Raw genomic sequence first — 26,557 nt, forward strand, 5'->3', positions numbered from 1 at the left:
CTATTTCTCATCTGCATGCTGCCCCTCGGTGACATCCGGCAACACACTGTGAGTTTTCACATGTACGCTGATGATACCCAGCGCTACCTCTCCTCCACACCTCTCGAACCCTCCACCATCTCTATACTATCAGACTGCTTGTCCAACATCCAGCACTGGATGAGTAGAAATTTCCTCCAATTAAATAGCAGCAAGACCAAAGCCATTGTTTTCAGATCACGCCACAAACTCCATTCCCTTTCCACTGATTTGATCTCTCTCCCCAGCAACTGTCTAAGGCTGACAAAGTCTGTTCGCAACCTTGGTGTCATATTTGATCACAAATTGAGCTTCCTACCTCCTATCCGTTTTATCACTAAGACCGCCCATTTCCATCTTCGTAATATTGCCCATCTCTGCCCTTACCTCAACTTATTTGCTGCCGAAATCTTCATCCATGCCTTTTATCACTTCTAGACTTGCCTATTCCGATGCACTCCTGGCTGGCCTCCCTAGTTCAACCCTCCATAAACTTGAGGTCAATCAAAACTCTGCTGCCCGTGTCTTAACTCGTACCAAGTCCCACTCGCCCATCTTTCCTATGCTTGCTGTGACCTGCATTGGCTCCCAGTTAAGCAATGCCTCGATTTTAAAATTCTCATCCTTGTTTTCAAATTTCTCCATGGCCTCCCTCCCCCATCTTCTATCTAATCTCCTCCAGCCCAATAATCCCCCTAGACCTTTGCGCTCCGTCGATTCTGGCCCTTTGAACATCCCCGGTTTTAATTGCTCGTCGTGCCTTCAGCTGCATAGGTCCTAAGCTCTGGAATTCCCTCCCTAAATCTCTCCACCTCTCTAGGGGTGCGTGGCCCCTTCCACGCATACGTGATTTTTTTTCCGTTGAGAAACCGGCAATTGGCCAGCATGGGAGTTTTAGACAGCTGCGTAGCTAAACAGGACCATTGCTCTCCGCTCTTCTCTCCTCCTTTAAGACGCTCCTTCAAACCTACTTTTTCGACTAAGCTTTTGATCATCTGCCCTAACATCTCCATATATGGCTTGGTGCCAAATTTATTTTTTGCTAACGCTCCTATGAAGTGCCTTGGGATGTTTTATTGCGTTAAAGGCGCTATATAAATATATAAGCTGCTGTTGTCTTGGAGTGGGTCTTGAATGCGCAACCTTCTGACCCCAGGCAACACTTCTTCCAACTTGGTCAAAAGGGAGCTGCAGTGGTTGTATGTGCTAGAACTTGGCCCATGATAGCTAATCATAGAATGGTTACAACACAGAAGGAGGCCATTCGGCCTATCGAGCCCGTACCAGTTCTCTGCAAGAGCACTTCAGCTAATCCCACTCCTCTGCCCTTTCGCTGTAGCTCTGAAAATTCTTTTCCTTCAGGTACTTATCCAACTCCCCTTTGAAAGCCACAATTGAGTCTGCCTCCACCACCCTTTCAGGCAGTGCATTCCAGATCCTAACCACTCGCTGCGTAAAAAGGTTTTCCTCGTGTCGCCTTTGGTTCTTTTGCCAATCACCTTAAATCTGTCTCCTCTGGTTCTCGACCCTTCCGCCAATGGGGACAGTTTCTCTCTATCTGCTCTGTCTAGACCCCTCATGATTTTGCACACCTCTTTCAAATCTCCTCAACCTTCTCTGCTCTAAGGAGACCAACCCCAGTTTCTCCAGTCTATCCATGTAACTGAAGTCCCTCATCCCTGGGATCATTCTTGTAAATCTTTTCTGCCCTCTCTCTTAGGCCTTCACATCCTTCCTAAAATGCGGTGCCCAGAATTGGACACAATACTCCAGTTGAGGCCGAACTAGTGTTTTATACAGGTTCATCATAACTTCCTTGCTTTTGTACTCTCTGTCTCTATTTATAAAGCCCAGGATCCCGTATGCTTTAACTGCTTTCTCAACCTGCCCTGCCACCTTCAACGATCAGATTATGGAATTTATCAGGATAATAATTCCAGTTGTAGGACTTTTCCAGTAGTGCTGAAACATTTCATAAAGAGCACTGAAGTGGCATAGGACAAAAAGATCATTGCCATCAGTGTGGAATTCTTTACCTCAGAGGGCTGTGGATGCTCAGTCATTGGCCCAGAAATTCGGGTCGGAGGCTTCCCGCGGGTGCAAGCCCCCGACCTGCACTTACCTTGAGCGCCGGCCGTTGTGCTGTGGGCCCGCGTGGGATTCCAACCCTGGGCCTGGTCCTGCTGCCGGCGCGCAGTACTTGCGTATCCCAGGGGCGCAGTTAGTTCGAAACGTCCCCTGGGATCATGTGGACCATGGGGAGCCAATCGGAGCAGGGAATGCTCCATTCATAAGTTTGACAAGAAGAGCTGTCAAAACTTATAAATACTACGGCCCCAAAACATCACTAAATCTTCAAATAAATTTTTAAAAATCACAATTTTTAAATAAACTATAAATTACATGAAATAACTATTTTAAACAATTTAAATTTTTGAAAAAAATAATTTTATTTTCTAACGGGGCTAAAAATAAACTTAGCTTGCTTTAAAGTATTTAAAAATAATAAACCTGTGGAAAAAATGTTATAATTTTAATTAATTCACCACTTACCTTGCAAAAAACAGGCCGTACCTTTTTATGTGTGTAAATTCTGCAGACTTACCCTCCCGGGAAAACCTGCAAAAAATAAAACCTAAGTTTGATGTGCACGCGCAGCCTCTCCCGCGCACGCGTTCGAACTCTGAACCCCTTCGTTCAGGGGAACGGAAGTGCCGGTTTCCCGCGCATGCGCAGTGCATGTAGGAAACCGGCACTTCCATTGGGCTTATGGGTGAGCACCCCGTACGTACTCACCCGTGGAGACCCGAATTTCTGGGCCGTTAAGTATAATCAAGACCGAGATCGATTCGGTTTTTTTGGACACTAAGGGAATTGAGGGAGCAGGGGATAGGGTGGGAAAGTGGAGTTGAGTTAGAAGATAGCCATGATCCTATTGAATGGTGGAGCAGGCTCGAAGAACCGTATTGCCTACTCCTATTTCTTGGGTTTATTGGTCTACTGATGAGCTTTTTAAAATATTGAATTACAGGAAACTTTGCGATATCCGGCACCGACGGGACCGAGCTGCTGCCGATCTATCAAAACTTCCGGATAGACCAGCGCTGATGTTGAAGGATACGGAGGTTTTCATCTCCGTATCTGACAACAAACACTGTTGCTTAGCAACAGCTTGTAAACACTTGGCCCGTACCTTGGAAGCGTCTCTGAAGCTGTTGCTAAGCTACAGAGACGCTTTCCAGAGCCTGACTGTTAAAATTTCTGCCGTTAGATCGAGGTTTCCGGACATACAACCTCCGGATAAACCAAAGTTTCCTGTAATACTTGACAAACTGGGGTTGAAAACAAGTTTGACTACCAACAAATTGTACACATGGCTGCAGATTAAAGTTCTGTCATGAAAGCACTGTGCAGAAGACTTCTATTTTTGTATTCAATGCAAGTTATGAATAGTTAACCAAGTGCTTAAGCTTTGATGGCTTAAGCTTTTTGTTCTGTCTGGGTCCTCTTGTGTGTAGAAGCAAAGGCAAGTATAGTGCCAGTGCATTACAGAAAATATTTTGTCACATCTCAAGATTAGATAACTTTTATTGTGCTTAATGACTAATTCAAAATTTGTTGATGTTAGTGTAGCTAAATAATCTGTACTTTACAAGTGAGTACGGAGAGAAACCAAGCATTCATGTGAATGTATTTATGACCAAGGCAAGAAGGAGTTTTACTATTTTTATTCCTAGGGAGTCCTGGGACTATATACAGGGATGCTGTTATAAAATGTATTTTAATATAGACTGCAACAAGTGAAAAGCTGGTAAGGCTTATCTTGAAGTAATTCTGTTTTGTGTTTGTTACAGGAAATGCTGTTTCAAATGGACCTGAATTGCAACAAGGAACTGAAGAAGACCTGGAGGAGCAAGGTGAAGGTAGCGAGGATGAATGGGAACAAGTAGGACCCCGCAATAAAACATCTGTTACTCGCCAAGCTGACTTCATTCGAACCCCCATCACTGATGTCTTTGGTGGACACATAAGGTAGTTAATGGTCCCTGTGTATTTTTCATTATTGAATAACCTCTGTAATTGTGTTATGAAAACTCCTTTTACTACACTTATGGAGCTTTTTAATGGTTCTGTATGACTTGTATGCACATACAGTAACTCCATAGTTTTCAAACACTTGATTAAGCATTAGTAACTTGTTTTTTGTTATGACACTTGATTTGGTTTACTTGGAGAATTTGAAAAGTGGACTTTTAAAAGAATAATATTTACCTTGTACATGGGGCTGACTTACTGCTGCGGTCACCATTTGACATGGTGGGAACTAAGCTGATCAAGTTGGCAATGCCAGCCTTTGAATAAAAGAGCTAGTATGTAAAGTTAGCAGTTCATTATTCTTTGATTAGGTGTTTGCCAAAATAAAGAGGACGGCAGTACATTGGTCAGCACTGTGGTTCCAAAAATGGGCTATGAAAAATGACCCATTTATTTACAATGCTCCAATATATAAACAGAAAAGCTGATTGACCAGATTTTGCTTCAGCGGGGAACTACGTGATGTTGAGGCATTCACAATGGCCACTCCTCCTGTTGGGATCAGTTGAATCTGGTAGAAAAGATAGCCCAAGTTCTTTTTAAAATGACTGTAAGTAAATGACTTTACCTATTAAAATTTGTTTCTTCACCATTTGGAATTATTTTAAAAGGGAATAATTGGTTGGCGGTGGGGGGTGGAATCCAAATAAAACCCAAAATATAGCCCTTTTACTGAAAAGATGCTGAAGAAGTATACCTTTTGGAACCATGGAGGTTTACAGGAGGTATTTGGCCCATCAGGTCTGTCTATCGAGAGGAAACCAAGATTTGGCAGAACTGTGGAAGGTGAACCTGAAGTGTGGCACAGCTTGGGATTGAATGAGGTTTGGCCTGTTAATGGATTCTTCATGTCTTTGTGCATTGAGGGCAGTGCGGGGCATGGGCAGGGTAGCAAGATCTCCTTCTCACTGCCCCTCACTCTTTCTGTCCACCCCCTAATTGTCAACATAGCAGGAAATAAGTAGATAGGTAGAGGCTACATTGAAAATGCACTTTTTTGAAAAATGAACTTGATTACAACAAGGAAAACACAGTCCTTCTGAGCTTAATGCATGTTCTGAAGTTTATTGAACACAAAAACAATGCTGCAACAGGTTTGTACTCAGTACTGTGCCTTTATTCCATCTTTCTCGCACAAACATACACATGACGCGTGCACATGCACACACCATTTCTCTTTATATAAAAAAGCAGCAAAAGAGGACAAAGGGATTAATCAGGAAGGGGAAAATAGAATACGAAAGTAAACTTGCAGCAAACATAAAGACAGACTGCAAAAGCTTTTATCGGTATATCAGGAGGAAAAGACTGGTAAAATCCCAAGTCGGTCCCTTGCAGTCCGATTCGGGAGAATATATAATGGAGAATAAGGAAATGGCAGACCAATTAAACTCATACTTTGGTTCTGTATTCACAAAGGAGGACACAAATAACCTCCCAGGAATATCGGCAAACATAGGGACTAATGAGAGGGAGGAGCTGACAGAAATTAGTATCTCTAGGGATATGGTGTTGGGTAAGTTGAGGGGACTGAAGGCCGACAAATCCCCGGGGCCTGATAAACTACATCCTAGGGTACTTAAGGAGGTGGCCCTGGAGATAGCAGATGCTCTAAGGATCATCTTCCGGAACTCCATTGACTCGGGAACAGTACCCGTGGATTGGAGGGTAGCTAATGTTACCGCAATATTTAAAAAGGGGGGTAGAGAGAAAGCAGGGAATTATAGACCAGTAAGCCTTACATCGGTTGTGGGCAAAATGCTAGAGTCCATTATTAAGGATAAAATAGCGGAGCACTTGACAAATGGGGAAAGGATCGGACAGAGTCAACATGGATTTACAAAGGGTAAATCGTGTTTGACTAATCTGCTGGAATTTTTTGAGGAAGTAACTGGTAAAATAGATGGGGGAGAGCCAGTGGATGTGGTGTACCTTGACTTCCAGAAAGCCTTCGATAAGGTTCCACACAAAAGATTATCATGCAAAATTAAGGCTCATGGGATTGGGGGCAAAGTATTAACGTGGATAGAGAACTGGCTGGCGGATAGAAAACAGAGAGTTGGAATAAACGGCTCGTTTTCGGAGTGGCAGGCAGTGACCAGCGGGGTGCCGCAAGGATCTGTCCTGGGACCCCAGCTGTTCACAATATATATAAATGATCTGGATCAGGGAATTGGATGCAATATTTCCAAATTCGCTGACGACACTAAACTAGGAGGAGGGGTGGGCTCTGATGAGGATGTCAGGAGGCTACAGTGCGATTTGGACAGGTTGGGGGAATGGGCGGATACGTGGCAGATGCACTATAATGTGGATAAATGCGAGGTTATCCACTTTGGGGGTAAAAACAGGAGGGTAGATTATTATCTAAATGGCAATAGATTGGGAGATGGGGAAGTGCAGAGGGACCTGGGTGTTCTTGTGCACCAGTCACTGAAGGAGAGCATGCAGGTGCAACAGGCGATTAAGAAGGCAAATGGTATGTTGGCCTTCATATCAAGGGGGTTCGAGTATAGGAATAGGGATACCTTACTACAGCTGTACAAGGTGCTGGTGAGACCGCATCTGGAGTATTGTGTACAGTTTTGGTCGCCCCATCTGCGGAAGGATGTTCTTGCCATGGAAAGAGTGCAACGGCGATTCACCAGGCTGATACCTGGAATGGCGGGAATGACCTACGAAGAGAGATTAAATAGTTTGGGCTTGTACTCACTGGAGTTTAGAAGATTGAGAGGGGATCTCATCGAAACATATAAAATTATGGCAGGCCTGGACAGGCTGAATTCAGAGAGAATGTTTCCAATGGCCGGGGAGCACAGAACCAGGGGCCACAGTCTAAAAATAGCGGGCAAATCATTTAAAACAGAGATGAGGAAGAATTTCTTCACTCAAAGAGTGGTGAGCCTGTGGAATTCCCTGCCACAGAGGGCTGTGAAGGCTAATTCAATAAATATTTTCAAGAGAGAATTGGATATATTTCTGAAGGCTAAGGGGATTAAGGGTTACGGAGAAAAGGCGGGGACGGGGTACTGAACTGGTAAGATCAGCTATGATCTCAGACGAAGATCAGCCATGATCTCATTGAATGGCGGAGCAGGCTCGAAGGGCCGAATGGCCTACTCCTGTTCCTATCTCTATGTTTCTATGTTTCTCTTTCTGAATGAAATATTAGTTTTATCTGAATATTTAGAAATTTGGCCTCTTTGAGTACAACTGCTGGAATATTCCATCAGTGCTGCTGACTGGTACTGATGGATCCTGTGGAGTTAAATACACACCGCACATGTTTGGACTGCACAATCCAAATTCAGCTCAGTCAAAACTCTGGTGGGCAAAAATTTGAAGTCAAAGCCTTCCAAGGACAAACTTCAATGAAGGCATTAAAAGACAATTCAGTGGATACATTTAATCAGTTTATTTTCAGAATGTTTGAACCCTTATTTTGGACGTTGGAAATTTCAATTGCTGAGGGAAAAATGGTGAATGAACAACATTTCCAGAGTTGCGTGTACATAGAAAAACCCAATATAAATCTGCACACATGAATTTATAATGGGAGCAAGTTAACAAGTACGATGACAGGAAATCAAGTTGTGCAGAGAGGAATTGCATGCTGTTGTAAGATTTTTAATATTTGATAAATGTGTCAGTTAAACAACCTTAACTAATGAGTGAAAAAAGAATGACTTGTATTTATGCAGCACCTCATTACATCACTTTCAAAGCACTTTGCTCAGAAGGCATTAATTTGAAGTGTGCCAACAGTCATTTTGAACGTGGTAACCTATCACAAACAATAATAATGGTCAGTTAATTTTTCTGGTGATATTGGTTGGGGTGGGGGGAATCCGAATCATACAGAACAGAAGGAGAATCATATGGAGGCCATTCGGTCCGTCGTGCCTGTACTGGCTCTTTGAATTAGTCCCATTCCCCTGCTCTATCCCTTATAGCCCTGTAAATGTTTCTTTTTCAAGTATATATCCAGTGTAAACCAGGATACTGGGAAAACTTCCTTCTGTTTTTTTTTGGAACCATTTTGCCATCAAGTCGGTGCTGGAGTTTTTCTTCACTTGAGCCACCAAGGCTAATGCCACTCTGTTCACTCCCCATACACTTAATATTCCTGTTTTTAAAGAAAGTATCTAATTCTATTATAGAATAATTCATGGACTTGTGCTTCAACAAATTCCAACTCCTAAGCATTCTTGGTGTAAAGAATCTCCCCTGAGATGAACCTATGAAGGAAGGTAGAAGAGACAGATCAGAGAGAAATATTTCACACACACTGGTGAATGTGAATGTTTGGAGTGGACTGCCCAGGGAGGCATTAATATCAGTAACTTTAAGAGGAGTTGGATAGGCTATTGGCAAAAATCAGTTCAGGGATATGGGTAGTGAACTGTATATTCTATTTTTGAGCTCTCTGGCTAACCAGTGGACTAAAATGCATTGTAAGAGTATAGAAATAGGAGCAAGAGTAGGCCCTTAGTGCCTGCTCCGCCATTCAGTAAGACCATTGCTGATCTTCTACCTCACCTCCACCTTCCCGCACTATCCTCATATCCCTCGATTCCCTTAGTATCCAAAAATCTATCGATCTCTGTCTTGAATATACTCAACGACTGAGCCTCCACAGTCCACTGGGGCAGAGAATTCCAAACCCTTTGAGTCAAGAAATTTCTCCTCATCTCAGTCCTAAATGGCCGACCCCTTATTGCCAGACTCTCCAGCCAGGGGAAACATCCCCTCAGCATCTACCCTGTCGAGCCCCTTAAGAATTTTACACGGTTCAATGAGACCACCTATCATTCTTCTACACTAAGGAATATATGCCTGGTCTACTCAATCTCTCCTCATAGGGCAGTTCACTCATCCCAGAAATCAGTCTAGTGAACCTCTGTTGCACTCCCTTTAAGGCAAGTATATCCTGCCTTGGGTAAGGAGACCAAAACTGTACACAGTACTCCAGGTGTGGTCTCACAAGGCCCTATATAATTGCAGTAAGACATCTTTACTCTTATGCTCCATTTCTTTTTGTAATAAAGGCCAACATACCATTTGCTTTCCTAATTGCTTGCTGTACCTGCATGTTAACTTTCAGCGATTTGGTACAAGGACACCCAGATCCCTCAGAATACCAACATTTCCCAGTCTCTCTCTCCATTTAAAAATATTCTGCTTTGCTATTTTTCCTACTAAAGTGGTTAACTTCACACTTCTCCACATTATATTCCATCTGTCACGTTCTTGCCCACTCACTTAACCTGACTCTACGCCTTTGCAGCCTCTTTGCGTCCTCCTCACAACTTACTTTCCCACCTAGCTTTCTATTGCCAGCAAACTTGGATACATTGCACTCGGTCCCCTCATCCAAGTCGTTGATGTAGATTGTAAATAGCTGAGGCCCAAGCACTGATCCTTGTGGTACCCCACTAGTTGCAGCCTGTCAACCTGAAAATGATCTGTTTATTCCTACGCTGTTTTCTGTCTGTTAACCAATCCGCAGTCCATGCTAATATCTTGCACCCTATCCCATGAGCCCTAATTTTGTGTAATAATCTCGTGTGGCACCTTATTGAATGCTTTATGAAAATTAAAATACAGTACATTCACTGGTTCCCCCTTATCTAACCTGCGAGATACAACCTCAAAAAACTCGTCACACTATTTCCCTTCCATAAATCCGTGGACAGAGTTAACAATCAGATTATGATTTTCTAAGTGCCCTGTTATCACTTCCCTAATAATACATTTGAGCATTTTCCCTACTACTGATGTTATATGGGCAGATGGAGACATTTGCAGGGGTATGGGGAAAGAGCAAGGGAGTGGGACTAATTGGAGAGCTGTTTCAAAGAGCCGGCACACTTCTGTGTTGTATGAGTCTGTGGTGCAACAAATTTATCCCACAAGAGAGCTTGTTAGGTTAGGTGGCAGTTTAAAAAAGATGTGTGGAGGAACACAGTTACACAAATTAAGGTAACAACAGAAAATGCTGGAAATACTCAGCAGGCCAGGCAACATCCGTGGAGAGAGAAACAGAGTTAACGTTTCAGGTCTGGGACCCTTCATCAGAACTGGAAAAAGCTGGAGATGTAACAGACATTAAGCAGGTGCAGAGACAGGGTGGGGGGGGGGGGGGTTAGGAGGGGAGGAAGGAGTAGAAAGCACATCCTGTACTTTTGTAAGAGGCAGGAAAGATAAAATGTTGCAAATGGGAATTCCAAATTTGCAATTCCCATTTGCAACATTTTATCTTTCCTGCCTCTTACAAAAGTACAGGATGTGCTTTCTACTCCTTCCTCCCCTCCTAACCACCGCCCCCCCCCTGTCTCTGCACCTGCTTAATATCTGTTACATCTCCAGCTTTTTCCAGTTCTGATGAAGGGTCCCAGACCTGAAACGTTAACTCTGTTTCTCTCTCCACGGATGCTGCCTGGCCCGCTGAGTATTTCCAGCATTTTCTGTTGTTATTTCAGATTTCCAGCATCCGCAGTATTTTGCAATTACACAAATTAAGGTAGTCCCTTTTTCCCGAGCAAAGAGATTTAGCATTATCTCAAATCTGCTTCTTATGTACATTACACTAATATCTAAAACTTTCAAAATTTGCTCACTTTTTACATTGCCTTCAGGTCTGTGGTGTACCAGCAAAGTTCCAAGGAATCTGCTACCCTCCAGCTATTCTTCTCGCTGCAACTTGATATACAATCTGAAAAGATTCGTACAGTGCAGGATGCTCTGGAAAGCTTGGTGGCCAGGGAGTCTGTCCAGGGATACACCACTAAAACCAAGCAGGAGGTACATGCTTTTAATTAAAATGGATTCCAAAAATAAATGGAAATCACTCATGAAGTCAAATCTACTTAAATTTCGAACTGCATGTTTTTAATGAGTTCTACTTGTTTGTTCTGCTACTAGGGGTATTGTAGACAAACATTTTACTTTTTAACACCAGCCTGTAAGATTTAGAATACAAGCATTTGTTTTAGATTAAGCGGAAAAAGTGTGCGTGCTTTCCATGCTCCATATGGTGACAAATTGCCGACATTTAAAAATGCTCACCAAGTACACGCTCCTATTGTTTTGGCCATTTTACTATGAAACCATGATACTTGTTTTTTTGTTGCCACAGATGTAGCCTATTCATTATAATGTTTTGAGCACAGAGGTGTCAGTAAATCATGGTGTGAGACATCTGATGTTGGTGCTTTCTGCCAAAGTTTGGCTTGCTAAAAATGAATTTATCTTTTTAAGTATCTTTGAAAATTCAAAATAGTAGTAATTCATCTGGAAATCACAGAATAGCCTTTAAAATAAATAAATAAATAAATAATAATAATAATTACTTGAATACTGTAGGTTTAACTCTTTTTCTGGGCAGTAGTTCTGCGCTCTGTTTAAAAGAAGAATGGTGAAGGTTTGTCTTCAGATTTAGACAAAATATTCCTCCCTCAAATGAGCCTAGAGGTCTGGATTTCAATTTCTAATTCTACATCTTACATTCATACTTTGATTTTATATTATTTATGATTAAACGGCAATATTTACGAGACTTTGGGAAGCAGAGAAGTTGAGTTAGTTGGCGCTTGAGGATCTCTGGTACGGGCTGAGGAATTGGGAGCTGCAAACCGGAGGTGCTACAATGTCACCACTGGTTAGTGGGGTGTAATGATACATGATAGGTTTACATAGCCAGTTACACTTATAGATGTGGACGTAAGAATTTAGGATGTGGAAAAGCTGACATAAAAATGTGACAAGGAGACAGGCCATGTAGACTGGAAGTGCATGCAGACCCAAGTGTAGTTGTCAGGTGAAGCTGGGTTCCAGTAAAGGAAACTTTGTTATATCCGGCACCGACGGGACCGAGCTGTTGCTGATCTATCAAAACTGCCGGACATACCAGTGTTAATGTTGAAGCATACGGAGATTTGCAGCTCCGTATCTGGCAACAAACACTGTTGCTTAGCAACAGCTTCTAAACAGCCGGCCGTACCTTAGAAGCGTCTCTGTAGCTTAGCAACAGCTTCAGAGAGACTTTGCAGAGCCTGACTGTTGAAAACAAAGCCACGAGAAGAAAAAAACCTGACAAAACGGCTGCTGATTTCTGCCGGTAGATCGAGGTTTCCGGACATACAACCTCCGGATAAACCAAAGTTTCCTGTAATTTTCTTCTCTACTCTGGTTTAATGACTGTCTCTCTCCGACCCCCCCCCCCCCCGCCCCCAACCCATCCTCCAATGCTGCACACAATAGAGGCAATTAGTCCATGCAAGGAACCTTGGTATTTGGGCACGCATTGCCCATGATTTTCCAAACATTGAAATGAATAGTCAGAAAATCCTGTGCAGCTGGGTTTTCAATTTGCACTGCCAGCAGCAGCCAAGGCTTTGTGCCAGCAGCGCAGACATGTAAAATTACAACTGTATCCTGACCTGAGGGGTGCCGTTCTGGTGTTTCTGACCATTCCATTTGGGACTGAATGCTGGGCAGTGTGTAAGAGCAGTCTTGTTGATTTACCTTCAGGTTCTTATTTTTCTTCCTTCCTTTGGGGGGGAAGTGCAGCATCTCCCTCAGTTATCCAGGTGTAATTGAAAGAGCACTGAATAGTTAAGTGAAGATGTAAATGCCTGGGAATTGTACAGAAAAATCGTCTGTTTATTATACGCTAACTATTTCCAGTGTTTTGGCGTAATTTAGTAAAAATGTGTTGGAAGTTTTTGCAGTAGCACAACTTTTATAGGTTGCCATAAGATTTCAAAAACTACTAAGTAAACTCTACATTAAGGAAAGTAAACTGATCTAGTTTCCTAATAAAAGTAGTGTATGATTTAGTACTTTGGATGTTTTCCCCCAAAGTCTCTCTGATCCCAAATTTGCTTATGAAGCTAGTAAACATTCTCATACCGCAAGGCTTGAAACTAATTTCCATTTGCTGTTTCAGGTTGAGATTTGTCGCCGTGTTACCTTAGAAGAATTGCCTCCTGTTCTTGTCTTGCATCTTAAACGCTTCATTTATGAAAAGACTGGAGGATGCCAGAAACCGGTCAAGAATATTGATTACCCCATTGACCTTGAAATAAGCAAAGGCAAGTGTAGCTTGTTTGTGCATAAAGATGGTGAATTGAATGCTGCGCTGAATGTTGTACCTTTTTTAGTCTTGCCTTTGTCTTTGTACACTGAAATCTGATGTCAATGCAGCCATTTAACGTTACACAGCGGGATCCCCTCTCCTCTGCCATTTCCCTGTTTTGATTCCCCAATGCCACACAGTTTTGTGGCAGAGAGAGTAGACAGATCTAAGGCTCTGCCAATGCTACTCTGAGCCAGTGGTACGTGATAGCGGCCTGAGGTGACCCCTGTCTAATTTATTTTCTCTCTCTCTCTCTCTCTCTCACTCTCTCTCTCTCTTTTGAAGTGTTTGGTTTCTATCTGGCACATACCCCTGACAGAGTTCAGTTCAATGTGCACTCTGTAAACTTAAAATGCTACATGTAATAAACCAAAATAAACATGGGAAAATACAGAACCAGAAAAGAATATGCAGTCAATCTGGCTCATCCCAATAAATCAATGCCTTTCAATCGCCCCACTCACTTGTATCTCTCTTCAATTCTCCCTTAAAAGTCATTAGGTATCAGAAATGGGAACCTTGGCTGTTCTTTCTTCTGCACCCTCTCTGCTAACACCCTGCTCAAGGGAAATGGAAAGGAACTCCATGGGAGGGAAGAAAAGCAGCATGACAGACCACAGTGAATGGAAGAACTTGCATTGATATCGTGCAATTCACGCCAGTGGGGAAATTAAGTGAAAGATAACCTAAATGTCGAGTGGCAATACTTTTAAGATGCAAACAAACGGAAGTGTTAGTAAGGACTGGCAGTCAGTTGAGAATAGCAAATGAGTGTTGAGGTAAGTTAGGAGCAGAAAAGTGGATTTTGATTTTTTTACTATGTGGATGGAAGGTAACTCTTAAGGGAGAAGTGGAGTCGAAATAGAAAGAAAGACTTGCATTTATATAGCGCTGTTCAAGACTGGACTCCCAAAGCGTGTTACAGCCAATGCAGTACTTTTGAAGTGTTGTCGTTGTTGTAATGTAAGAAACATGGCAGCCAATTTGTGCACAGCAAGCTCCCACAAACAGCAATGAAATAAATGACCAGATCATCTGTTGTTGGTGTTGGTTTAAGGGATAAATGTTGGCCAGGACACCGGGTGAATTCCCCTGTGTTTCTTGGAATATACATGGGGATCTTTTGTGCCCAGCTGTAGAGCTGACGGGGTCTCAGTTTAATATCCCATCCGAAAGATGGCACCTCCAGTAGTGCAGCACACCCTCTCCTTCACTGTCGTGTCAGCCTTGGACTTTGTGCTCGAGTCTCTAGAGTTGGGCGAGAGTGCTGACACTGAGCCGCAGCTAACACTGATCAGGATATTGATGAGGAAGTATCTGAAGCATTGGCAATCCTTCTCAATTGAATAGGGTCACAAAATTCTAGATCCAGTCCTTTTGATATTAATGATCTACTGAGGAAGCTTGTATTAATCAGAGTAAAGAAAGTTGCTTGCTGCACAAAATAGTAGATGAGTACGTTTTAACTCCCAGGGTGATGCAATGCAAGAATAGTTTGTTCTGAAATGAAAAGTACTTTTGTGGGTTTCCTGTAATAATTGCTCAGATCTTGATCTGGTATTTCATCAGTGTTGTAAGTTCCAATAGATAAAATTTTACCATATCAGGATTTTAGGTCATAGTTAATTTCAAAATATCAAATGGCAGAGCATTTATTGTTACCCTACTTTTAACATGTAAAAGAAACGGATTTGGGTTAATACACTGCAGCATTTTGGGGAGCAGTATCGGAGTTTTCTGTTGGAGCCAACAAGGCCCAGTCCTGATCAGCCTGAAGCCCAAAGAGTTGTACAGCGCAAGTTAAATATACCACACCGAGCCACAGCCACGGTATCAGATTTAAATAGCAACTGAGCACAAATGGGCAATACAACAACTTAAGTCACAATTGTGTTGTCACCCCATTCATGTAGTCGTCTTTTTATATAAGATAGTGTTTTATATTGCAGTTTATTTTTAAAAACAAATAAATGGAAGCTTTACTTATCATCTGAGGCATTGGCACACAGCAATTAGACAATTTATACAAACTTATGATGCTTAATTCAAAATATTTACCATTAAATTTCCACTTTGCAGTGTTACTTAGGTTGCTTAATTCACATTATTGGATAATTAAAATTTAACCAGGTGTAAACTATTGGATTATTAGTAGTGTGTTTGAAGGGATTATTTTTGACCTCTCTTTTAAAACAGTCAAATGTTTTGTGTAACTTGCCTCAACTGAGGAACTTGCTCAGACCATTGGGGAGCATGTCCTGCTGTTTCTATTTGAGAAGTTTGAATGGCGAACAGTATGCTACTTGTTCATGTGGTACATCTTGCAACGATTCAAAATAGTCCTGTAAGAAAGAACTGAAGCTGAACCAAGTGTGGAACTATAGTCTTGGTTTTAAACAATTTTTTAGATTCTTTGACAGTCTGGTGGGGTGAAAAATAAGAAAGCTTTGATTTTCCACTGAATTGCATGGATATTAGATTTCCTTTTTTGCAAGATGTATTTGTATGTCTTTTAAACAAATCTTAACATAAGAAAATGGAGGCATGCAGTAAGTTTGCATAATTTAAAAGCCACACTACATTTGTCAAGATTTAAATTATAATGTTTAATCTTAAATAGGGGCTCTAAATCTATCCCCTTTTTGCTTTGAAATGGTTGCATTTCAAATGTAGAGGTCTTTTGAGTTTTATTACCATTCTAACTGATCTCTCATTTAAGCATATTCAGGTCTAGATTTTCTTGCTGTCTGGTAGTACTACATGTTCAGGAGCTGTACCAGTTTGTCCGGTGAAAATTGATGTTTGACATTAGTGTTAAGTATGAATAACTTAAGAATTTTGACACACTCACTGGATTAGAAAGTTTTTTCCAAACTAATTTTCAGATCAGCTTTTCTGAGACCAAATTAACTTGGAGCTTTGTGTCAGGCTGTTTGGGGGTCCAGCCAAGTTAATGGGTAAATTGAAAAATCTACAGTTTTTTTCACTGAAAAGACACAGGACTCTTTCTCCTCCCTCCTATCTCCCCCACTGAATGCTCCAATATATTGCTGTGGGAGCCTATTTTATGTTTTCTTTTAAGGAAGAAAGCTAGAGTGGTCGTTGGGGTGCGAAAAACTACCATTGAAACACTGTCTGAAAGGCTTCTCCATACAACCCAAGGGATAGTCATTTGCACAAAGCAGATGTGAAGCAGTCATCTTAGGCGAGGGACATTGTGTTCTATAACCATTCTGTATGCATGTGTATAAACTACTTGAAAGGAAACTCTTACCCTAGCTAGTGGATAGGCTCTGCGAGGACCCCTTGCTTCCTTTTGGCAAAACATGTCCGCTTCATTCAGATATGTCTCCTGGGTTCTTCTAAAGGAGCCCTTGAGCTTCCGTTTTAATTTTCTATGCCAGGTCTTGTTTCAAATCAAACATGGGACACACAAGGGTAAGCACTTCACATTTATAATACTTTACCTTTTTGCATTGAATATGCTTTTGTAATCCGCCCCCAGTACTCACTCTAAAGGAAACTTGTGGCCCTGGTTCTTGCCGTTTTCAAATGTCTCTAAGTGCGCAGTCTTCTATACATCAAGGCTCATTTTCATTTTATTAACTTGGGGAGTAAAGAGAAGTGTTTTGGCTCATTGCAAACTGCTAAGAGACCCCATTGAGGTAAAACACATCACCTCCGTCATTGTGCATTCTTGTTGACACTCCTTTGAGAAAGGGGTGGTGCCAACTGTTTATTTTGACTTCACAGCAGTACCTTAATGCAGGATACTGAGATTTCAAGACTGAATACTGCACATACATTAGGGTTTTGATGTGTATTCAGCTGAATCTACACCCACCCCTCCAACCTTTCCCACATTGTCCCTGTACTTTGAATGTGTTAAAACTTGGCTATGACAAACCTGGCAAGTCTAATAAGTACCACTTTACTAAAATTAATACTTTTCTTTTAGATCTCCTTTCTCCTGGTGTGAAGGGCAAGATTTCCAAAGTCCAAAGAACCTATAGGCTCTTTGCAGGTATGTAAATTATTAAAAATGCTAATTGCTTGATATTTATCTCTGTAACAATCAATGCAAAAAGAACTACAATATTAAAGAGCTTTGATCTTTGGGAGTTAAATTAGTGCAGAATTTGTAACACCACATATGCCAAATTCAGTGTTGCTTGTTGTCTTGGTGTTGTCAAATTACCTGCATACATGTGGGAAATGTTACTGTTTAGATCAAAGGTATAATGGCGTTGAGTTTTTTCAAAGGGGCTTGTACATTTCATCTAGGGTACATTTAGTTCTAATTTATTAATTCTGAAAGAAGTTATGAGCATGCAGTGTACAGAGATAGTAAGTATGAAGGACTTTCTCCCCTCCCCTGGGGAAAAGACAGGTTCAAACTACTTTTTTGTGAAAAGAATTATCGGATGCTTATTTGAAAAATCTTAAATGGTGTAAAATGTATTTTGTGATGGGAAACAGGTTTTCACAGGAGCCCCGTTGAGAAGACCCTAAGCACACATTGTAAGCCTGGAACACCAAACGGGAGCTCAGCATACTGTAAAGTTTTTTAAAAATGTGAAACCCTACAACATGCATGTAAAAGAACAGCTACTTAGAAATCTGGGTTCGTTCCAGGAGTAATGAATACTTGGTACAGTGCTTAATGTTAACCCTTGGCCTACCACATGCAGATTTCTGTGTGCATGCATGGTTTTAAAGAAGTGAAATGTCGATGTTTCACTCCCGTACCAGCAGTCTTCGTCTAGGGACTCTTGCTGAAAATTGTCAGGTGCCAAATGTATAGTATTTCCTGATTGTGAGCTGGTTCTATAGTAGAAGATTCAAATCATAATAGTTGCACCCATTTGTATTTTTGTTCCCAATAAGTTGAATATATTTACAGGGAGGATTGATATGGTTAAGTTTACACTTTGAGTCTTCCAATTGTGCGCAAGTGCAGCAATCTGGAAATTGCGTTTTCGCATTGAAGAGCTGACTTGTATCTTGTGTTGCTGCTACATTCCATCCTGCTTGCGTATGTTCAGTTAATTCAGTCTTTACAGTTATAACTGTTTGTATTAGCTTTCCAGGAAAAGAATTTGCAGACATTCTCCAAAGGAACAGGCAGTTTATAGGAATTCGAGTAATGTCTTGCGCATCTTTAATTCCTAAACCAGAATATCGACCGCCTTTTCCAAATCACTTTCTAGGTCAAATTGAAAACGAAGGTTCTAGTGTTTCGTGGCTACTTTTTAACTTTTTTCTGATCCAAGTAAAGGATGTCTATGCAGAAGAATTGAATATTTCCATTTATTTTGTACCTTGTATCACTATCAAGGGCATCCAACTTATTTATAGCATGTGTTTGAGAGGTGAGGTTTCTTCTTAACCACAATCTCTGAAATACTCTCCTTGCTGAACTAATGTGGTGTTTCCAATTTCCTAATCAAGCCACCTTCGTAGTCTTTGAAGATTACCTGACAGAGAATTGTGCTTTGACTCACACCTACTGGGACATGTGTTGAAACTTATTTCACTTTACAGTTTTCAGAGGCCATCTGCACCCCATTAGTCTAGATCAGGGGGTTCCCAAAGTACGCGAGATATCTCTGGGGGAAGGGGGTGGGAGAAATTGTCTAATGGCGGATTTTAAGTTGTATATGTGTATTATAATTTGTACATTTTGTACAATGGTTGGGCATTAAAGGGGTTAAAATATTAAACATGTATGCTGGTAGATCTGGAAGGGGGTAATAATTAAAGTTTGGGAACCTCGGGTCTAGATGGATTTAAAGCAATGTTTCCACATTGGGTATCATTTAGTTTTCTTGTGATTCCTGTTTTAGCTCTCGGTTGATAGTTTAAAAAAAAAATACTGTTTTCGGTATAGTTTAATACAGAACTATAGTAGTATGACTTTGGTATGTAAACAAAGGAATATGTTCTTTGTGAATTCAAAGAAAAATATTTAGGATAGAGGAAGAGATTTGTACATCTTAGAAAATTAGACCAGTCCGAAAAAAATTCTGGGTACAAATCAAAGCTCAAAGGGATTAATTCTTCATTTTGTTCTATGTGTGGGGTTCCACTCTTTTATTAAGTCTGTTTGACCAGTGTCAACCTAAAATTAATATTCATTTGAGATTAATGTGCAAGCTGTTATTGAAGCTTTTGCATTCTGTTCTGGTGCTGATATATAAAGTTAATTACAATCTGCTGAATCTGGAAATTACTCTGGTTGTGATGAGCTCAGGGAAATGGCTGACATACCATTGGGATTGGAATGAGTATTGAATTGTTAAAAAGCTGGTGTTGTGTTCAAACAACCAATAAAAGTTGACGCCTTGTAATAGGTGTAGTAGTGGGTATACATTTGAGGAATGTTTTCAAAATACCAGTGATTTTAGTTTAAGTTGAAAAGACATTAATACCAATAGTTAGTGTGAAAGTGAAGACTTTCCTCATCAATATGCAAGAACACTTGGAAAATTGTACGTGCTAGCATCTAGTTAGGATGTATTGATTCTAAAGTGCACACTTGCATGTAAAATATGTTGCCAAATTAGTCACTAGTATGAAGCATTTGTAGATCCTTGCATAACTTCTCATATTTTGAGAGTCTTGTGTCGTTGCTGATTTATTTCCTTTAGTTCTTGCCATAGAATCTTTCTAGCATTCTGACAGTGCTTCATTTTAGCTACTGCACTGATGCTGAAATGAATGTCATTGTAGCTGCTCAACTGAAGTTTTCATTATAATAACCCTAGCCTATTGAACTGAAGAAAAATAAACAGCACTAGCGCGTCGGTATCTTTTTTCCTTTCCTGTTTTTCTAATATAACATAGCTTTTAAAAATATTTAAACTACAGGAAACTTTGTGTTATCCGGAGGCTAACTGTCCGGAATGCTCGAGCCACCGGCAAAAATCAGGTGCCGTTTTCCTTAGTTTTTTTTTCCTAGTTGCTTTTTTCCTCAACAGTCAAGGTCTGCTGTTGCTAAGCTACAGAGACGCTTGGACTGAACAGGGTTTGTTGACCGATACGGAGCTCAGAAGCTTCTGTATCTTTCAACATTAGCGCTGGAGTGTCCGGCAGTTTTGAGGGAATGGCAACAGCTCGGTCCTGTTGGTGCCGGGTAGCACAAAGTTTCCTGTATTTGGATTGGTTATTCTTGCTGTAGACTTTAAAGTGACCATTGAGTCTTCATAACCTCAGCAATTTAGTGTACATGGGTTCTTGACAATTTCCTCTATTATCAGAAACAATTTATAAAGTTCCACAACAGCAAACATTGCATTACAGAATACCTCAATGAGACATGCTTGAGTTGTGCAGAAGTATATTTTTGATGAGAATTCTAAATCTGCAGCACGTGGTAGTGTATAAACTTTAATTACATTGTGAACTTGTACGGAATGGTCATTATAGTGGTCGGGTTTTTGATAAACAGGATGACGCTTTATTAACTTTTACCAGATTATTCCTACAATGGACTTTTGAGTTTCACCTGAGGCTAAATAAGCAATTGTGACCGTGGCTCCATCTGTAGTCAAGAGAAGACATGTTTACATAGAAACATAGAAGATAGGAGCAGGAGTAGGCCATTCGGCCCTTTGAGCCTGCTCCGCCATTCAATGAGATCATGGCTGATCATCCAAATTCAGTACCCTGTCCCTGCCTTCTCCCCATATCCCTTGATCCCTTTAGCCTTAAGAAATATATCCAACTCTTTCTTGAATATATTTAATGAACTGGCCTCCACCGCCCTCTGTGGCAGAGAATTCCACAGGTTCACCACTCTCTGGGTGAAGAAATTCCTCCTCATTTCTGTCCTAAATGTCCTACCCCTTATCCTTAGACTATGACCCCTGGTTCTGGACTGCCTGACCATCGGGAACATCCTTCCAGCATCTAGTCTGTCCAGGCCTGACAGAATTTTATAGGTTTTGATGAGATCCCCTCTCAATCTTCTAAACTCCAGTGAGTATAAGCCCAATCGACACAATCTCTCCTCATACGTCATTCCTGCCATCCCAGGTATCAGCCTGGTGAATCTTCGCTGAACTCCTTCCATGGCAAGAAAGTCCTTCCTCAGGTAAGGCGACCAAAACTGCACACAATACTCAAGATGCGGTCTCACCAAGGCCCTGTACAACTGTAGCAAGACATCCTTGTTCCTGTACTCGAACCCTCTCGCCTTGAGACAAGATGACATGCAGATGGTATTTACCATTAAAGACTGCAAGAGTCTGAATGCTAGGAGCTTAATGTGCTGTGATGTTTCATTATCTTCAGTGGGAGGAGGATGAACTAATATGAATAAGCACCAGAGACAAATACCTGCACAGGATTTTGCACAATTTTTAAACAAACCACACAATTTATCACTGAATCACAGAAACCCCACAATGCAGATAGAGGCCATTTCGGCCCATCGAGCCCGCACCGACACATATCCCACCCGATCCCCGTAACCCCTACACCAACACATATCCCACCCTATCCCCGTAACCCCACGTATTTAATCCCCCTAACACTAAGGGTCAATTTATCATAGCCAATCAACCTAACCCGCACATCTTTGGACTGTGGGAGGAAACCGGAGCACCCGGAGGAAACCCACGCAAACACTAGTGCTTGTTTTGTCATGAGTTCAAGCAAGTTTTAATCCCCCTGTACCATTCGGCTTCACACAGCAATAGAGTTCAATGCTCTTCTTCGAAATAGCGCCATGGGATCTTTTACATCCACTTGAGAGAGCAAATGGGGCCTCAGTTTAACGGGCAGCACGGTGGCATAGTGGTTAGCACTGTTGCCTCACAGCGCCAGGGACCCGGGTTCAAATCCGGCCTCGGGTGACTGTCTGTGTGGAGTTTGCACATTCTCCCCGTGTTTGCGTGGGTTTCCTCCGGGTGCTCCGGTTTCCTCCCACAGTCCAAAGATGTGCGGGTTAGGTTGATTGGCCATGATAAAAATTGACCCTTAGTGTTAGGGGGGATTAAATACGTGGGGTTACGGGGATAGGGCTTGGGTGGGATGGCAGTCGGTGTAGGGACCGGGTGCTAGGGTTTGGATGATCAGCCATGATCTCGTTGAATGGTGGAGCAGGCTCGAAGGGCTGAATGGCCTACTCCTGCTCCTATCTTCTATGTTTCTATCTCATCCAAAAGACCGTCGAGGTACCCCAGTTTAGATTGTACACAGAAAAGCAAAACCTAACAGAGGAATGAAAATTTTATACTAGATTAAGATAACAAGTACATTTCTAGTTGGATGCAATTAGAAGTTCAAAGCCATGTGCTAGATGACTTTGAAAAATATATATTGAGCTTGGCATATGTACACACACCTGTTACAGAATAAATGAAAGCCATATGCAGAGCTAATAGCAAGTCCTGCATGTGTAAAATAGTAAGTGGTTACCTGGAACTTGAAATCTAATTCTGAAGGTGTGGAGCCTGCATAATGTTTGGTGGTCACTGCTTCCATTCTTGAAGTTTTCTTTCTGTTCTAGATGGAGCCTAGGCTCTGTAGATCCCTCACCTCCTGGCTAATCGATTCCATCTGAGCTGTCTGGAACATTTTACTCATTTTCGGCTGTAAGATTAGTCGGTGGGCTTTTCTATTCTGGGCAATCAAAAGAATAATGGTTGGTGTCCACTTTGATTGTCCACGTTTCTGTATACAAAGTATTATGTAACTTTAAAAATACTGGAAGCCCCATGAAATTCTTGACCCCACCACTCGAAGGTCAAGCATACTTAAAGGTTAATTTGTTTCATTATATATAACGTTTTTATTACTTTAAACAAAAATGGATTATATTGTGTAAAATTGAATGAAGTTAAATGATTTGATGAGGAAGAATCTGACGCAAAAAATTAACATTTTTAAAAGTTTCACGAACTGTGCTGTCCTGCAACTTTGTCATACTGTAAAACAAATTAAAACCAAACCTAATTTTATACCGTAACAATGTTAAATTCCCGATGCATCTAGAGACTCTTCACGTGTAATTAATTTAATGAACTTCCCTTATTGCTTTGCACTATAGTTGAGTACAGTTTCCCAGGAACCCTCCAAGTTGCCATGTCGGCATTCTGTGTGCAAGCTGTTTGATCACGGAATACATTGCCTGATTCGGCACTGTCCCAACAAGCATACATATACCATTCTAACAGGAGCCACTGGATCGTGATCTAGAATGAGGTCATTTTGCGCCACTCCTTTTTGTCAGGGCGCCCCCTACAGAGGGCTTACATCAGCTAACTCAGCACAGATCAGGAATCAATCCCGGCACTTCACTTGTCTGTCCCAGTATTACATTGTAAGATGACGGCTCTATGAAATTGGAATTAGATTATCCCTTGCAATGTTAAATTAAGTGTTTAGAATTTATGTAGAGAATAAAGGTTACTATGTCCGAAAACACTTTTAGCTCGAGCATCATTTGAGTGTTGGGAGAACGGATTCACAGTTCATCTGTGATTTTAGTATTTTCAAAGTAGTCTATTCATGTAGTGACTCAATGGAATCTGCAAACGAGACCTAACCTGTAACATTAAATGCATGAATTTATTTAAGTCGAAGTGCAACTTCCAACTTAAATCATTTTTCAGTAATGCTGAGATGTACATTTTTAGCATAAATCTAATGATCCTTTCTAATTATTGGCTTTTCCTTGCATAAAAAATAAGTGTTGTCGATACTAGGATTTTCATCTTTTTTAAGATGATTGAATGTCATTTTGTGGGTTAATGGAATGTTTTTGCAGTTTTATAAGAAGGGATAAAGTATCCTGTAAACTCTCCAAGCCACAGAAAAAAACAGTACTCTGCTTTAGTACAGTACTCTCTATCTCCCACGTGCGTCATCTTAGCCACTGGTTGCTATGGAGTTGTCATGCCTTTGTAAAAGAGTGTTGGCTTCTGGGGTGAGTCAGTGGTCTGTTTGGTCTTTGCAGTGATTTCAACCGCTGGATAACATTTTTAGTCCTTGGTGTTCGTGAAAGTAAAATGCTGACATAAGCAAGCTAATGAAAGTGTTGTCATGCTACAGCTGCCACTGCAATTTGTTGAAATTTGATCACACTCCATAGTCATTTCATTAAACTGCCCTTTCCTCTTTTAAATATATCTGCCAAATGATGATTATTAGTTTCTTCTCTCCCTTTTTATGTGCCCAGCCTCCTCCTTTTAGTTGAAGACTTTTCATCAGTCTAATATAGCAGTGGTATTAGAAATGTTGGGAACTGGTTTTGGCAGGTTTCCAAATTATTTTGTAGTATCTTCTATTTAAAAAAAACTTAATCAAACTCTGTGGGTAAGTCAGTACATCATTTTAAAGTGTTGTATGTCTGTCTTTAAACCTGGTAATCTGACACAAATATACTGTCTGCACAGTGGTTTGGACATGGCTAATGCCAGCACACCGGTTGCCATTAAATTCTGTGAAAAGTTTAATTGTTTATAAACCAACTTAAATGTAGGCAGACTGGCAAGTGCAGCTGTTGAGATGCTGTGTAACTTGAGCAAAGCTTGACTGCCAGTCGAGGTCAACTCCAAGCAAATGTACAGACATTGAGATACCTTCATAGTTCTCAGTTAGGTCACTCGTGCTGTTTAAGTTGTGAGGTGATAACTTCAAAAATTGTTTTTAAAACACACACTTGCACATCAGTTTGCTTTTAGTTCACATTGTACACACAGAACAAAAAACAGTTTAATCATCTCCTTCGCTGTTTATGGAACCTTGCCATGTGTGAATTGACTATACCATGTTTTCCCACATGACTTCCCTTTGCAAAAAGTAATTCCCTGAAGTGCTTTGGGGCATCCTGAAGATGTGGTAAGGTCCTATACAAAGGCACGCTTGTTCTTTAAGCTCAGTCAGGTAACTTTCTAGATGTAAATGTCATCTGACCAGAGTTAGTTGACCAAGACGCACACAAATTCAATCCTGAAGTTTTTAATTGATTTTGTATTGCTAAAACTGCAGTTTCCATTTTTAAGAATACCTGCTGTTAGTGCTCCTGCTCCCAAAAAAAGAATTCTTTCAGAGGATGTCTAAGCCTTTGATTAGCTTTGCCCCCTCTCGGTTCACATGTTTCTGTGTAACAGATGTTATAACCACCGTTTTTTTAAGTGCATAGTAACCAAACACCTACTTTGGGGGGGGGGGCGGGGGGGAGAAAAAAAAAGTGTACTTTAAGGCAGCCCCTTGTTCAGTATTATAGCTGTTTAATTGATATCCGATGTGCTTTAAAATTGCAAAAAGATGTAGAGAACAAGAAACATTTTTAGCGAGAGACTAATAAAAATACAATCCTAGTCACAAACCAGTTTACTGAGGGCACTACTCTTTAACATATGGAAATGTCAGTGATGTATGTACAAGTCATGTCCTTGGCATTTTTGCTTTTTAAAATGAATAATGTAAAGTGGCTGCAGCTGCCCATCTTTGTTTTTGGTACGTGAGTGGGGGGGGCGGTGTGGAAAGGATTGGGTACGACACTAACATCCGCTGGCATACCGTGGCTGCAGTTGGCTTTAAGTCAACTGAGCATGTGCATGTTAACGTGTATGCAGCTCATCATTCAGAAGCCTGAGACTCTGGTAAACAAATAACATTGTATAGTAAATGTTCTTTCTATGCTTCTTCAACGTAGTTTTATTAATTGTTTTCACATAAGTAACCTGTTTACACCAGTTTTAACATGCAATTTTGTCTTGCTCTAATAAAGTATGTTTTGGGCTTGGCGAGCTAACCGAAGGTAATATATATGCTGACAGAAGTAGATCAGGCCCAAAGTCAACATGGCTTGCTGTGTGAGCACAGAGTCTATATGATTTGTGCAGCTTATCTTGCATCTACTCAACTGTTTGGTTAGAAACCGCAAAGAATAATTTGGCTTGTGCTAAAAACTGTGGTGCTAAGATATTAAAATATGAAGGTTATCATATGACTTGAATTGTAAACAGAATTTACTTTCAAATAGTTTGCTCAAATTTACCTTCTACAAGACCTTCTGATCTAAAATCCTAAGATTTCTGACTAGAAATTGGTAGTTTTTCCTCTTCCCATTTTTAAAAAACTTGAACAGTATGCTATATGTCTCCTATTACCTTTTATACAATCTGATTCTAGTCTAAATAAAGTACTTGGGCTGTGACATACAACTAACATTATGCTCCATCCTTTCAATGGGAATGGTATTTTATTAATATATTTCTCACCAGGCCAGTTTTGATCTTTTTTTCTGGTGGACTGCAAACTGTAAAGTGTTTGCATGCTTGGACATTTCAG

The 26,557-nt window shown here is 40.9% G+C and overlaps 1 protein-coding gene across 1 annotated transcript in view; it reads left to right on the forward strand.

Moving 5' to 3' along the window:
• The window catches only part of usp10 (ubiquitin specific peptidase 10), an 84,290-nt gene that overhangs the window by 54,952 nt on the left and 2,781 nt on the right, over positions 1–26,557 (forward strand). Inside the window, exons 10-13 of the mRNA XM_085991781.1 lie at positions 3,873–4,050; positions 10,752–10,917; positions 13,064–13,208; positions 17,211–17,276. Coding sequence (XP_085847907.1) covers positions 3,873–4,050; positions 10,752–10,917; positions 13,064–13,208; positions 17,211–17,276 — 555 coding nt within the window. The remainder of the gene's footprint in view (positions 1–3,872; positions 4,051–10,751; positions 10,918–13,063; positions 13,209–17,210; positions 17,277–26,557) is intronic.

Source organism: Somniosus microcephalus, chromosome 6 (assembly GCF_052327205.1).
Source record: "Somniosus microcephalus isolate GS21.2 chromosome 6, FLI_Smic_1.0, whole genome shotgun sequence".
Lineage (NCBI taxonomy): Eukaryota > Metazoa > Chordata > Chondrichthyes > Squaliformes > Somniosidae > Somniosus > Somniosus microcephalus.